At 39.0% G+C, this 15854-nt stretch overlaps 1 protein-coding gene across 1 annotated transcript in view; it reads left to right on the top strand.

The window, feature by feature from the left end:
• ptpro (protein tyrosine phosphatase receptor type O) overlaps nt 1-15495 on the top strand; it is a gene marked incomplete in the record, with an annotated part of 28636 nt that extends 13141 nt beyond the window's left edge. Inside the window, 14 exon segments of the mRNA XM_035679480.1 lie at nt 230-368; nt 983-1103; nt 2057-2125; nt 4622-4705; nt 8029-8064; nt 8462-8543; nt 8690-8780; nt 9068-9144; nt 9398-9532; nt 10021-10143; nt 10234-10388; nt 10776-10911; nt 11102-11226; nt 11971-15495. Of these exon segments, the coding sequence (XP_035535373.1) occupies nt 230-368; nt 983-1103; nt 2057-2125; nt 4622-4705; nt 8029-8064; nt 8462-8543; nt 8690-8780; nt 9068-9144; nt 9398-9532; nt 10021-10143; nt 10234-10388; nt 10776-10911; nt 11102-11206 (1353 nt within the window).
• Between the last annotated feature and the right edge of the window lie 359 nt (nt 15496-15854).

The raw sequence follows: 15854 nt of genomic DNA, 5'->3' as shown, positions 1-15854 counted from the left end.
CTGTGGGGTTCTGTGGGGTTCTGTGGGGTTCAGTGGGGTATCAGAGATATCAACCTACTGTGTGTTTTTTTTCAAACCTTAAAATCCAGAATCCCTCGGGACCACCCCGTGAGTGTGTGGCGGCCTCTAGTGGGGGTCCCGACCCTCAGGTTGGGAACCATCTCTGGATTAAACCAGCTCCCCTTCCTCTTTGGATGTTTCACACTTTAATCTTCGTTGTCTCTTTCAGGCCCGCGAGCCTCAGACGGCGAGTTCTCACGTGGTGACGGTCTCTGGTTTGATGCCCTCATCCGCCTACAACTGCACCATCACCAGCTTCAGCTACAGCACGCCGAGCAAACCCGCCCACATCACCATCAGCACCGTCGGTAGGTGGCACGGTCCGCCACACAAACACACACAATGGAGACAATTAAACCTTAATGTCAATATTTTGACAAACAATCTATTAATGAAGGTAGAATTGTGTTTATGTTTTATTAATGGAAATATTAATATTATTAATATATTTATTGGGTTGTTAGATTAAGGTGTAAAAACTGTTGCCTTTAATTTGAACCTCCTATTAATGAGTAATAAATGGGTTATAAATTAGCTATTAATGTGTTATTATTGAGTTATTAATGAGTTATTATTGCGTTATTAATGAGTTATAAATGAGTTATTAATGGTTATAAATGGGTTATTAATGTTATTAATGACTTATTAATGAGTTATTAATGCGTTATTAATGCGTTATTAATGTGTTATTAATGCGTTATTAATGCGTTATTAATGTTATCAGTGTTATTAATGAGTTATTCATGGGTAATTAATGAGTTATTCATGGGGTTTTAATGTGAATAAATGACGGAAGTTTGTTTGCTGTTTTTTCAGTTGTTAAAATAAACATTTCCTGTAGATGTTTCACATTAAAAGCCTTCTGTCTATATTAATGAATTATTATGAGTTATTAATGGATTATTAATGAACCTGTATGCAGCTAAAGAGATGAACCCGAGTGTCGCAGCGATCTCGGCTCTGGCCGTCCTCAGCATCCTCCTCATCAGCCTGCTGGTCCTGTTCCTGCTGGTCCTCCGCAAGAAACACCTGCAGATGACCAGGTACTAAACCCTAGACCTGGACCAGGTACTGAACCCTAGACCTGGACCAGGTACTGAACCCTAGACCTGGATCAGGTACTGAACCCTAGACCTGAACCAAGTACAAATACATTTGTATCCGACTAAATAAAACAATGAAATGATGATTTTAGTTCCTCTAACCAACCTTTAGTAACAACAATGACAATAACAGTAATAATAATAGTGATACTGATATTGATCGGTGATTGATTGAATGATTGATTGAGGTGGAATTGGTCCGATCAGCAGTGGATCAGATGTTTTCAGGCTGGTCGTAAAGGTTTTGCAGAAGTGATCTGGTTTCAGTCAGAATTGAAGTTTTATTCTTAGAGTCTCAAACACAAACGACTTCCTCACTGCGTGTGAATTATATCACTGTGACAACCGCTGCAGATTACAGCCCATAATGCTGGATTTATTCCTGTCAGCTTTAATCCTGCTGCTTCTAAAATAAACTTCTGCTGCTTCGTGGTTCCCTTCAATAAAACCGTTTCCATAAAGACACATAGTGAGTTTGCTTTAAGACAAACCTGAGATACTTATGATGAGACATTTATGATCAGGAGTTTTTACTTTGTCAGTGAAATTAAAATGATGAAATTGTAAATTTAACCTTTTTGCTATAAAGTCAAAATTATGATTCTTTAATTTTACATCAAAAATATAAAATTTTTAACTTTTTAGGTCAAATGTACTTTTTCTCTAAAGTCCCGATGTGAGTGCGTCAGTGTTTATTTAGACTGTACATCAGCCTGAAGCTTTTTTTCTTTTAATCTCTCAGTTGAGGCTCAGTTATTTTCACACTCACTTTAACTCACTTCCTCTATTTCCTGATTGGTCATCAAATATTTATGACTTCCCCAAACTGCTCTCAACTGTTCTCGCCACATTTTCCACCCATGTGACGTGTTTCTCGCTGTTTTCTGTTTCAGAGAATGCGGCGCAGAGACATTCGTCAACTTCGCCTCCTTTGAGCGAGACGGGAAGCTTCCCTATAACTGGTAGGATCCTCCTCCATTTGTTCCCTTCAGATCACTGAGAAATGTTTAATCTAAACAGAAGCTGAACTGTCCTGAGACCTGAGGGGTGTTTAGCAGGTTCTGGGATCTGGTTCAGTGATCACATCCTCAGCTCGGATGTTGCTGCAAACACCCTGCAAAGACCCAATCAGAGGCAGATTAGCGGCTCGGCGGGGGATTGAGGAGGCAGATTAGAGATTTGAACATGTAGCTACAGATTTTAGCCAGTCTGTGGCGCTTTAAGCAGCGTGAGGCGATGATGCTGATGATGATGATGATGAAGCTCAGCCCCCTGCCTGCTTTGTTTGGAGCAGCTGAAACAGGTTGTTTGTTAATGATAAAAGATCAGGATTTCCCTTAATCTCAGATTAAAGGGACTCAATGTTTATTTTGGAGTTAAATTCTACAAAACAAGAAAAGACAACTGACAGTCGGAGTTAATGGCTGTAACGTGTCGAGTTATTTTTTATAAACACAGTGATTAATGATTAATATAACAGCTGAAAGACGGTCAGTTAAGGCAGAACCTTGGCTTCCATCTGCTGTTGTATTCGACCTCCATCACTAAATGCACATGTCCATCAGAGTGTCTTCTTACTGTGGCGCTGGAGTTGTGTTTATGCTTTGACTGTGCATGTTAGCAGACCTTCGTTGTGTGGATGTGGAGATGTCACCACTGATGCAGATAAATGTGTAAAATTCAACTAAAAATGACCCTAATGTTGAGTAGAGGGCCTGCAACCTCTCCAGTGGCTCCCTGTGGCTCCGACATTATAGTCTATTAATAACAGATATTTGACATTGTCGTAGACATAAACTGTAAGTATGTGTGTCCATTACACACCCAATTTAAAATGTTAGTTAACTAAAATATGAGTCATACTTTATTTTTCCAAACATCAGTAGTGGTGGTTAATAGTCTTGAGTCTCCCGAGCTGGACTAACTATAGACTCAAACTCCAAAACAGAAAAGTCTCAGAGGAAAAAGACTGTCTGTATAATAAGGACTGTTTGTCCTACACATGGACTTGTGTGGGCCAACTGTTTTGGTTCTTTATTTATTATTTATTTAGCTTCACATAAATATTGGAATATAAATATAAAATAGTATATGAATGTATATTAACCAACATGGTGTACCTCAAGGACCCCTTCTGGGTCCTGTTCTTTTCTCCATTTACATGCTTACACTTAAACAGAAGGCATGTTATAGCTTATCATCTGTATGCAGATGATACACAACTGTATCAATACAAAAAGTATAAAACTTTAAGACACACTTGTCTCCCAATTTCCATAAATTTGTAGAACCTAAATCATTAATCCCAAAATTTGTTACAGCTTCTCCCAACAAGTTGTCCCTGCAACTGAACTTACTTTTCTTTCTTTTTTTTGCTCACACACACATTACAATTTAATTTCCAAATCAAGATATTTAATTATTTACACAACTCAAAAATGTAAATAGTGTGAAGAGTATTCATTATCTGTATCTATAACGTATCTGTATCTGGGCAGAGCTTAAGCCAAAGTGGGCAGGGCTAACCACAAGTTGTAAATTTAAGACAAAAATTGATTATCAGTGAAATGAATTAATTGATCATAAGTTGGTATATTTATTAGAAAACAATTTACAGAACTGAGCTTCAGAGAAATGTGATTACAGTAAGAAGACTATTTACAGAACAGGCTATTTTTTATAAAAGTTGCTATATTTGAGAAATACAAACGTGATTTTCTACAAAACTGTAACAAAAGAAGCCAATATGACAAAATGTTGAATCTTGTCTAAACACCAGCATAATTTAGATTTACAGTTTAAATCAGGAACTATCAGATCAAAGAAATCAAAGAGATTTGATTTTTTAAATTATTAATGGACACAACAGACACATTTCACTCTGCACTTAAAGGAGGTTTCAGGGGTTTAATAAGATGTTGTTTTAATGTTTCCACTCCGGAGCTTCCTATTTCAGAACCATAGTCTGGATCTTTTTTAAATAAAGAATCTGTATCTGCATCAGTGAGGTCATGAGCCGAGGAACACAAACGTTAAAGAGATCATCAGGTTCATTAAGGTGGCTGTCACGTGGTCTGATGTCAGCACCGAGTGACAGAATGTGGACTGTTTTTACATGATGAGGGTCCTGGCTGAGTGTTGCATTGTGGGATGGGCCGGGAAGATGCAGTGATGTCACAGACTCAGGCTGGAGGTTGTTTAATGAGACAGAGCGGCCATTGACGTCCAGCAGCAAACAGACTCCTGTTGTCCTCCAGAGAGACAACGGGACACTTTCTGAAGGGCTGCATGATGCATTAACTCTGTGTTCAGCACTAATGTGAAGCTCTCGACGCTCAGTGCCTCTTTACTAATGGAGCACCATGTTCTGTCCCCAACCTATCGCCCCCTGGTGTCTGTTTTTCTTTATTTTTTCTTGTGTGTGTTTTTATTTGATGTTTTATTTGAACCCCCTTCAGGCGAAGAAGCCTCTTTGCCTTCCTTACCCTACTGCCATCCTGCCTTTGGACTGACTATCTTTTGGCTTTTTATATTAATCCTTGGTAAGTAAGCACTTGCTGGCCAAAAACACTGCACTTCAGGGGCATGTCTTAGCAGAGCCACAGCCCACAGTATTGATCAGAGACATTGTTTTACTCTCCATTTCAACCTAAGTGACCTCAGTGCGGAGCCACCAGATCATCTCTGGATACAGAACTGAAGGATAAGTCTGCTGATATTCCATATTTTTCTTATTGTCAACAAATCCCATGAAAAGGTCAAAACCAACAAGTAATTTAGCGATGTGGTGTACCCCAAGGCTCAATTCTGGGTCCCATTATTTTCTGTGTTTACATGCAGCTGATACGCAGTCATATCTCTATCAACAGTAGAGATACTAGTTGTCTCCTTGCCCTCAAATATTGATTGGAAAAAAGAAGTGTTGGATGTCGTGTAATCATTAACAAACGGGAGAAGACTTTGATGACTTTATTTCGGCCAAATATTTTTACTTTTTTAAACAAATCCCAGGAAAAGACCAAAACAAACACTGCATTTATGGATGTGGTGTACCTCAAGGCGTGATTCTGGGTCCTATTTTCTTTTCTTATTTTTGTTTTTAAACAGATGATACGTAATTATATCTTTCAGTCAGCCCCAGAGAAACTAGTAGTCTGGTTGCCTTTAAGTGGAAATTAACTGTTAAATGTCTTTCTCCAGCTCAATGAGGATCAGACAGAAGTTATTACGTTGAATTTGTCCCAAATATTTTTATTATATTCAAGAATTCATATGAAAATACCAAAATCAACAATGCGTGTACAGACGCGGTGTACCTCAAGGTGCTATTCTGGGCCCTATTTGTTCCAGGTTGCTTCCCATACACAGGTTTTGGGAAGCGGCTGTTAGCTGCTCTTTATCAGAGGTGGTTTTCAAGGATGAGGACTGTCAAATGTACGTCTGGTTAACTTTCTCACCTCAGATAAAGAGCATCTGCTTCTATTTTCTTTTATATGGGAATCAACATGGACGGGTCGAGGGTTAAAACAACTTCTTGGTTAAGATCAGGAATGGTGATGGTCGCAGTTAAAATAAACCAACGATGGGAAGTGAAGCATGGTCACGTAAGTCCAAGGTTTTGTTGAGCCATCCATCTATCCTGACCTTCTTCCTCTGTGGACTTTGAGACTTTATAACAGCGTCACCTGAGTCTGTCCTTTGCTTCTGGTGGACCAGCTACAAGGTGCTGAACATAAATGTTGTTCGGTGGCATTTGCTCAAATGACTGAAGCTGTTGTTTTTCTTTAGTCTTTACATGGTTGACCATAATATACTGCTGTGTAGTTCAGATAATGCAATAGTCATAGTTGTCGGTTTCTTTGTGGTCAGTTTGTAACCCATCATTGAGGTAACTCGTCCTCTGAACATTAAATCTGGTGTTCCACAAGGCTCAGTATCAGTTTATGTCAGTAAATAATAAGGGCATGTGTTTATATCACCTATTCAGCCACTCATAACATTAAATCTGGTGTTCCACTAGGCTTTTGGGCCCCTTGTTGTTCTTAATTTAAATTCAGAATCAGATTAATGTTTGTATAGTGGTTATATTTATTTGCAGACGACACTATTATATTTATTTCTTACAGAAATCTTAATAACTGCCATTTGATTTACGGAGACTCAATTCATTTTACTTGGGCCTAAATCAAAAACCACATATAGTTTGTTTATATCAGGGGACCTAAAATGAATCCTTGTGGAATGCCAGATTTAGGGGAGATACATCCTTAATATCTTTCAAATGAATTTGTTGTATTACCTGTTCAGCTTCTCTGAACATTAAATCTGGTGTTCCACAAGGATACATTTTGGAGCCCTTGTTGTTCTTAATTTACATAAATTAAATTATGTTTGTAGAAGTTCCCTAAAGTGACTATTTGGGGCAGCAGGACGGTGTATAAATAAACTGCAGTGTGGCTCACTGATGTGTTTTTATGGCACAGATAAAAAGATATAAACAATATTTATTAGCAGATTCATTGTTGGTTTGAGTCTGCACTTTGGATTTGTTGACAAGAAGGAAACAGAATATCACGAGACTCATACTTTAACTCTAAAAGCTGCATTTTGAATTAAAAAATGCTTTTTGGATTCACGGGGGGAAACAGGAAGTCAGCAGATGATTTTTCTGACATGTTGAAATGTGTCTTGCAATGCTGTGTCTGTGGTTGAACTCTCAAAGTCACACTCAGTGTGTTTCTACTAACATGTTGGATGTAGCATGATGCTAACTGTTGATGCTAACTGCGGCTTTGCTCCATGTTTGCTGTTTGCATGCCTCTTGTTTACTGTAGAAGTTCAGTTTGTAGAGCTGCTTTTAGCGTAGCTGTTTGTTCTGTTAGACATTACTGTGCATGTTGCTGGTGAAAGATTCACTTCCTGACGGCATTATGGAGCCTCCCAAATCTATAAATATGCCCTCAGCTCTGAGCTGAGAGGACATTTTGGGATTTGAGAGGTTGTGACACAGTGAGAGAATGAATCTTTAAAGGTTTGACTCCAGAATGCAAATACAGAAGCATGAAGTGTAAAAGATAAATTACTGTAAATGTAAAAAGCTGCATGTCTTATATGGAGGTGTTTGCATAAAACAGTTAGTTTGAGACGATTCATTAAATCAGTGAGCATGATGTTGTTTCTCTGATGTGATACGATCAGTTTATTCTAGAGTCTGTTTTCTAGGGTTCGACCGATGGATGGGTTCCCCACTGGCCCTTTATTGAAGTCTATGAAATCTCACTTTCCATTTGTTCAGTTGTATTGTTACAGCGTTTGCCTACACATAATAGTTACAGAATTATAATAATAAAAGTGAATGTGAAATTGATTTTTTCATTTTCCAATTGGCAGACGTGCAAATTAAGATCTAGATATTTGAATTTTTAAAGTATCTAAAAATAGATACAAATACAAATGGAAACTGACATTTAAATTTCTTATTTATTTGATTTAATATTAATATTGGCATCCATAGCCATCTATACATTTTAGTGTTTTACACTCGTATCATTGTTTTATTTTTAGTTTGAGTTAAATTGTCATATTTAAATGTATTTATTTAGGGTTTCAATCAATAAATGTATTCTAAAAATATAAACTTTTATTATTTTACACCAATAAAGGCTTTAAAAACCCACATCGGTCCAACCCTGATGTCTGCAGCTCTGGAGAACAGTCAGTAGGATCTAAAGTAATGCAGTATAATGCAGTATAATGTAATGTGTAATATAGTGTAATATAGTATAATGTGTAATATAGTGTAATGTAATTAGTAATTAGTAATGAGTTATCATCATGAGGAACTTTACATGTTTGTATTTTATAGGAGCAAGACAGCTTTAAAGAAACGGAAGCTAACAAGGTAACAAGACTAAACAACAACATGTGGCTCTGTGGGCTTCATCACTGTGTTTGTTTGTTTATTTATTTGTTTGTTTGTGTGCTGCCATCGCACTAATAACAGCCTTCAGCCAGAAACAGAGAACATCAGCAGATTAAGGTTTAATTTACAGTGGGGACGAAACAGGAAATACAATATACAATCTATAACTCTGCTCACTGGGAAGGGTCAAAGGTCAAATGCCTTTATATGCTGGAACCCTTCAGCCAGACGTCCATTGAGTCCTTTCTTACATTTTATAGAGAGATTGTACGTCCTGTGTAATCAAACAGCAGCTCACCTGTTCTATAAATATTAATATATATATTTATGAGCTGGTGGCGTGCTGCATCCTGACGGCTCTGTCTGTATATTTTAGTCCGGTGCAGCTGGATGACTTCGACGCCTACTTCAAGGAAATGAGCAAAGACTCGGCCTACAAGTTCTCCCTGCAGTTCGAGGTAAAAGCATTCCCAGTTCAATCAGTCAGACTCAGGAGAGCTGGTTCAGATCCCGGGACGCTGGTTCAGATCCTGAGATGCTGGTTCAGTGAATTAAAGGTTCCTGTGAGTCCTGCAGATGTCTGACAGATGTTGATGTTTTTCAGGAGCTGAAAAGCGTCGGTCTGGATCTTTCCCATGATGCAGCTGACCTGCCCATCAACAGGCCGAAGAACAGATACACCAACATCCTCCCCTGTGAGTCACTGACAGCAAAGCATCATGGGTGAAACTCACTAAACTAAACTAAGGTTTCATTATGTTTCCTGAGAATGGGATATTCAGAAATATTAAAGACCTGCACGAAGAAATGTTGTCTGTCCAATATTCAAATCAGCAGCCTCCTTATAACAGAATTATTATTAATTCATCTAATTAATAATACATTTTATTATTAATAAAGTTATAACAACTACATAGTTTCGCACTTAAAGAAAGTTTTAGTTTGTGAAAGTTTCCTGTAACTGTGTGAATTTTCCCTCCAGACGACTTCAGTCGGGTGAAGTTGATCTCGATGCACAACGATGAAGGTTCAGACTACATCAACGCCAACTTCATCCCTGTGAGTTCATCCTCTGCATCCACTGAACACACACACACTGTTTACTGTTTACACACTGGATCTCATCTGCTTTATATTCTTAATATTAATACTGACACACCTATTTAATAACTTTATATTCCAAATAAATGAATTATTGTAGAACACTAATGATCTCTGAAGATGATCAGTAACATAACATTATAAACCAACGCTAACCTGATGTATATAATTATATATGTATTATATAATCTGCTGTCTGTTTGATCTTAAGGGCTACAAACACACCAAGGAGTACATCGCCACTCAGGGTCCGCTGCCCGAGACCCGTAACGACTTCTGGAAGATGGTCCTGCAGCAGAAATCTCCGATTGTTGTAATGCTCACGCAGTGCAACGAGCGGCGGAGGGTAAGTCTCCTTCCTGTAGCACCTGAGGGTGTATTTTACCTTCTGCTCCACCACATGTGTCAGCTTCTTCCTGTAGTAACAGATTATTACACACTTATATGTAATAATATAAACCTCGTTCTGCTGCCCCCTGGTGGACAAACACTGCAGTCTGATCTCAGTGGAAACTATTGATCTGATCTGTTTCCAGATACACAGGCTACCATACGATTCAGGGACATTTTAATATGGAAGAATTCAATACAATAAGATACAGTTCTCAACATTTGTTTAATGTAGACATTTATTTTGTCTGATTAAAAGCCTGTTCTATACCAGCGAGTATTTTTCTCTTTATGGGAACAATCTGAAGACAAATGTCTGATTTCAGAATTACAGTCAGTGTGTTTATTGATTTTCAGACAGACAGGTAACTTTAGATCCAGTCTGCGTACCGATGTCGTCTCTGCTGATCTTGTGAACTGATTTGAAGACCTTTGTCTCTCCAGGTGAAGTGCGATCACTACTGGCCGTTCACAGACGAGCCGGTGATGTACGGAGAGATCAGTGTGGAGATGTTGTCTGAGTCCGAGTCTCCGGAGTGGACCATCAGGAAGTTCAGACTGGGATACGTGAGTTCCAGTTGCTCAATAAAAAAGCTGCAGGTCCACTTTGAACCACCAGAGGCCGCTCTAACAGACAACCTTTGTCTCCCCCTGCAGGCTGATGAGAGTCAGGACGTCCTCCACCTGAACTACACCTCGTGGCCGGATCACGGCGTCCCCACGGTCAACGCCATCGAAAGCATCCTGCAGTTCGTCCACATCGTCCGTCAGCAGGCCAACAGGACCAAAGACCCTATCATAGTCCACTGCAGGTCAGGATGGGACCCCAACGGATCAATCACCGATAACTGATAGAAAGCAGCAATGACGTCATTGGCTGTGTTATGTTTTTAATTTCAGGTTAAACAAGTCAAATTTAATGAGTTACTGTTATTGTTCAAACTGATCATCATTACATTATAAAATAGAGTAAATTAAGTTAAATAGTAAAATGAATAAAAACTAAAACTAAGTTGTGGACGTTAGAAGGAGGTTTGAGCTCCATGTTTAATGATTTCTTCTGGTTCAGCTGTTTATGTCTCTGAGCAGGAAGAGCAGCTCTCATCCTGTGATAAAATGCTATTAGATGGATGATGTAATGTGCATTATGACTCGCTGTGGTTGACCGCGCTGGTCTGACGACGCCGTCTGTGTTTCAGCGCCGGAGTCGGCCGGACAGGGACGTTCATCGCTCTGGATCGACTGATGCAGCACATCAGAGAGCACGAGTTCGCAGACATCCTGGGGATGGTGTCTGAGATGCGTTCACACCGGCTGTCGATGGTCCAGACTGAGGTGAAAACTCCTCATTCAACAGTTTCACAACAACAATCTTTAATCTTTTAACAACAACAGCAATCTTTTAAATCAATAATTTATGTAACCATTCAAACAGGTTGAATACCGTAGAGGTTCAGGTCAGAGTCCAACGCTGTTACTAGCGTCTGTGATTAGCTTGCAGCTAACAGGTTGTCGTCCTCTGCAGGAACAGTATGTGTTCATCCATCAGTGCGTCCTGCTGATGTGGCAGAAAAAGAAGCAGCAGTCCATCACCTCTGACGTCATCTACGAGAACGCCAGCAAGACATAATGATGGTGGCTCCTCCAGACGTGAGTCAAAGACTATAACGTCCTATCAAAACCAGCGTTTGTTTCTCACTTTGCTCTTTTTAAGAATCGTTTACAGGAGTTTCTCTTTCAGTTCAGGACAGCGTCTGGTCACAAACGGTGGTCAGCGTTTATCGGACACTCTCACTGTTAGCTCGCTTTCGTCACCACGCTTTCCAAATAGGCCTTTTTCACAGCAGCTATTTTAGACATGAAATAGTATATTTTTCTCATTCCCAGGTTGTCAAAAACAGACGCGAGTGGTGTTCAGTTAGTTGGAATCTGCAACTTCATCACTAGATGCCACTAAATCCTCCACTCTGGTCCTTTAAGTTAGCTAATGTTATAGTTTTACTACCATGAGCTAAGTTAAAGGACCAGTATGAAGCATTTATTGACATCTGGTGGTGAAGTTGCAGATTGCAGCCAAGCATGATTTTCCCACTGAATAGACCTTTTTCACAGCAGCCATTTTGACATGAAATAATAGGATACACACAGGTGTTACCAATGACACTAATCACGGCTGCATTCAATTTAGTGTAACAGACTGTTTGTTAGCACTGGTAACACCTGTGTTTACCCGACTATTTCATGTCAAAATGACTGCTGTGAAAAAGGCCTTTTAACTAAAGTTTTCCCCAACTGTAACATTAATCTGGCCACAGCACAGGATAAAATATAAGTTGATTAAAAACGAGCTTTGTGTCTCTTTATTAAATTGAATCCCTTTTCCTTGTCTTGCAGGCTGCAAACACGCCCAACCTCCTGTGCTTCAGGCATCCATTCTCTGCAGAAGAAGATCAGCTTCATCATCAGTATCAACAAACCAACAGCAGAACATCTCGACGACACAAGAGAAAAAAAAATCCAGTTTTTTGTTTGAATTGGTGTAAAAGCGTTGGATGGATTTCTGCCTTACAACACGTTGAACCACGACCCCGCCCTCTGAACTGGACTGACTCACGTCAACGTGGGGTGGGAGGAGTCAGAGGAGGAGTGTTAACGAGCTCCGTCCTGCGATTGGACGTCTACACTGTGTCCGTCCTCGTTCAGACGACGGGAGGCGGCGAGTCGGTGGAGCTGAGTCAGCGGTTTTTCATTTGATTTGTTTTTTAATCTCAGGAGTAGCTGAAAAACCAGCAAGCACACCGGCCTCTTCCTCCGAATATCATTCATCATCGTTAGTTTTTTTTGCATCGTTTGTAGCGTTCACCTCTTGCAGCGTGCAGCTTTCCTGGCTTTTTACGACGAGTCGAAGGCGGTAGATTGCAACCGGACTCACTGCCAAAAGTCCCGAACTCGGGGCCGTAACATTGCTCTAACACGCTAACTAACTGCCAGGACCGCTGCACCGATTAAATCCACTGGAGGAACCCAGCAAGCATTCGGCGACGGTTGACGGTCAGGAACATGAGCACAACATTTTACATCTGATGCTGATTTTTAATTGGGCTAAAAACCGTCCGAATGCAACGTTTCCGTCCTGGTTGAACATCAAACGTTGGCGTCATAAATTTGGTACATTTTTCCTGCAGTTTTACAGATTTCGGCTTTAAAGCAGCTTCGTAAGGTTTTAACATGAAAGTTTTTTGGTACTAAATAATTTCATTAAACGCTGCTCGACTCATTTCACTGTGTCCGTCGAGTCAGCCGCTGAGCGTCTGAATGTTTGCTGGGTCTGCACACGAACTAAAGGGCACAAAAACAGTTGAAGGGAACGAACGCCTTTCTGTGGAAACACGAGTGCCTCATGCCGCCGTCCCGTCGCCGCCGACGCGTCGGAGGCTAGTTTAGACGCTAGAGACTGTGGTCGTAGAGCTGTAGTTTCGATATGCACTGAGGCCTCGGAGATGCTGACAGAAGAAGGGAAGAGCTGCTGACGGTGGAGGACCGAACGTCTTTCTATCCAACGGTCTCCACCTGAAGATGTAGATTAACTTTAGCGGAGAGACTTTTAATCTCATCGGCGGCAACAATCCTGTTTGGATCATATCTTGACAGCATCTGAGGACAGTGGAACTGCCAAAACCACCCTGAAATTATATCCATGTTCCCTTTATGTTGCTGAATTTGGGAAATGACACAAACATATCTGCTCAGCATATCTCCAGAGCCGGCCCGAGCCCCGAATCTGAGTATCAGTAATATCTTTATCATTAAACATATAAACCTGCAACTAGAATTCGTGACCAAATAAACGTAACCTAGTCAGTGCCGTAAAACTTAAAGATACATTCTCTGCTTTTGTTACTGCGCCCTAAACGCTTCATATACAAACATTCTTGTATTCAGCCGCAAATGTTGTTCCCATATGTGGTTTAGCCCCTAAAAGGTTCCGGTTATAAAGCTCCCAGAATACCAATAAGATATATTGACCCCTAAATGTAAATAAACTTGGTACAGTGGCCACAAATACTGAATTATTACTTATGACAGAATTTATGATGAAGGTACATTTAAAAACTGTTAAATGTTTGTTTTGCACGAATATAATTATTAACTCTATCAATTGTGTTTGCTCCCACAAGAAGTTGGAATACTGCCCTAAAACATTTGATACAAACGTAGACCCAAAATTAGAAATCACCTAATTTTGAAAAGTTTGTTACCATGTAAAATATTTGTTTTAATAAAAGCAATTTGCCCCAAATATTGTGATGAAAAACAGTTTATAAGTTTTGGTATCTTCCAACTAATTTTCTTCTTCTTATTATTATTATTATTATATATTATTTATAATATTTGGTGTTTATTCAGGTTCCTTTGGGGATAAATGCTAGAAGAACATATAGAAAAGCGTTTGGGCGTTGTAATAAAATCTGTGTTAACGTTAATAAATTTAAATATGGCGGCTCGGGCCGATATTGGTCTTAAACACACACTACTGTACAGGAAGTTGTTCTGAAGCCATTTTCTCGTTTTCAGATCAACTTAATTTAGTTTAGTTTATTGTCATCTTTCTACTCAACGTTTGACTTGAAGGACAAAAAGAAAACTTCTCACTTCCTTGACGACGGTAGAGAATGTCTACTGAACAGACGAGACCGGTCGACCTCGAGTCTTACACTCCATTCAGGAAGTACGGGGTGTCGTCAAAATAAGAGCCCAGAGCTGAGTGGCTTTTCTGTTCTCATTAAAGGTCCAACAAAAGATTAAACCAGATTTTTAATATTTACATTTAAATTTCTTCCAATCAAATCCAATCACAGGATTGTTCCAGTTTTACATGGATGTGAATGGGAGCGAATGTAAAAGGTCAATATTAAACATTTTACCAATTAACTCACTAAGTAACAAGTTTTTATTTTGTTCATAAATCATAAATTAAATGTTATGTTTCAAAACTAAATATTTCAAATAAGTCAGTTAATATTTAATGTTAAACAGCAGAAAGTATAAAACAGTATGAAAGTTATCTGATTGAACTGTTCTCACATTATCTGATATTGATGCTGTTTGTGTTATTTTAAGCACGAAAATTATCTTTGTGGCCTTTTGGTTCAAACTTCAATAGTTCTTCAGTATTTCTATACATATAATTTAATATAACTGAATATTGTACAGCCCCTAGAACATTTTATAATTCTAATAAAACAACTAAACTTTAAACTAAAAGGAAAAGCTGCTTCTGACTTCTGTTGGCGTTATTTCGACCACACCTCGTATCTAATTTGTAAAAAATAAAATAAAATAAAAAATGAAGAAATCCATGAATGTGTGTAAAAAGGCCGTTGGATGCTTCAGTGTTGACTTTGTAAAATGATTCATTGTGGCCTTGTGGTTTAAACACCTGAAGTCTTTACCTGCTGGTTCGGTCACCACTCGATCTGAAAGGTCACGTTTCACTGTTAGATATCCGACGTACTGTACATACTACTACTGCTTACTCTGTTTCTACTCGTCATTGCTGAGTAATTCTTGTGGAAATGTTGCTTTAGAGGTTTGTTTTTTAAAAGTTGTTGTATATGTGAATCATCATTTCCTGAGCCAGAAGTCCTCTCATCACTACGACGGCTTCGCGGTCGTCCGGAGACTCGTGGACACGGAGGACTCATCTGAGGCCGGAGGAACGCACTTTGGTACGACCGTCAGAAAAGACGAAAGCTCGGCACTGTACACTCTTCTTTCTCTTACTTAGTGTTCGTCCAGTCAGACTTGTTTGTTGGTGCCATTCTCGTGCATTGTGTCACTTAAAATTTGAGGGATGATCTTGAACTCGGATCATTGTCACAGAGTTTTAATGTGTGTGTGTTGGAACAAAATAAAATGTTGCAGTTATGTTAGTCGTGTTTCACTTTCTGTGTACAAACTACAAAACTACAGTTTAAGGTTAAAGTTTCATTAATGACAACAAAAGTATTTTTGATTTTCTTATTTTAAGCCAGCTTGTTTTAGTTTTAAAAACCTACCAAATATGATCATACTTCTACATTAACTTGTTAAATGTATCCCACGTTCAATATATTACATTATTAGGATACTTAACACTGCTCACTAATATTTGATGTGTAACATAAATCTATTTGTTAAATCAATTAATTATCTGCAGATCTCACTACATTTATTTTACAGTAACAAAATGATTCAGTCACAAATACTAAATTTATTTGTATTAATCCTAAAATGTG

Source organism: Morone saxatilis, unplaced genomic scaffold (assembly GCF_004916995.1).
Source record: "Morone saxatilis isolate NCDOM2014 unplaced genomic scaffold, NCSU_SB_2.0 Contig10, whole genome shotgun sequence".
NCBI classification, from domain to species: Eukaryota; Metazoa; Chordata; class Actinopteri; family Moronidae; genus Morone; species Morone saxatilis.
This window is presented reverse-complemented; position numbering and strand designations above follow the sequence as displayed.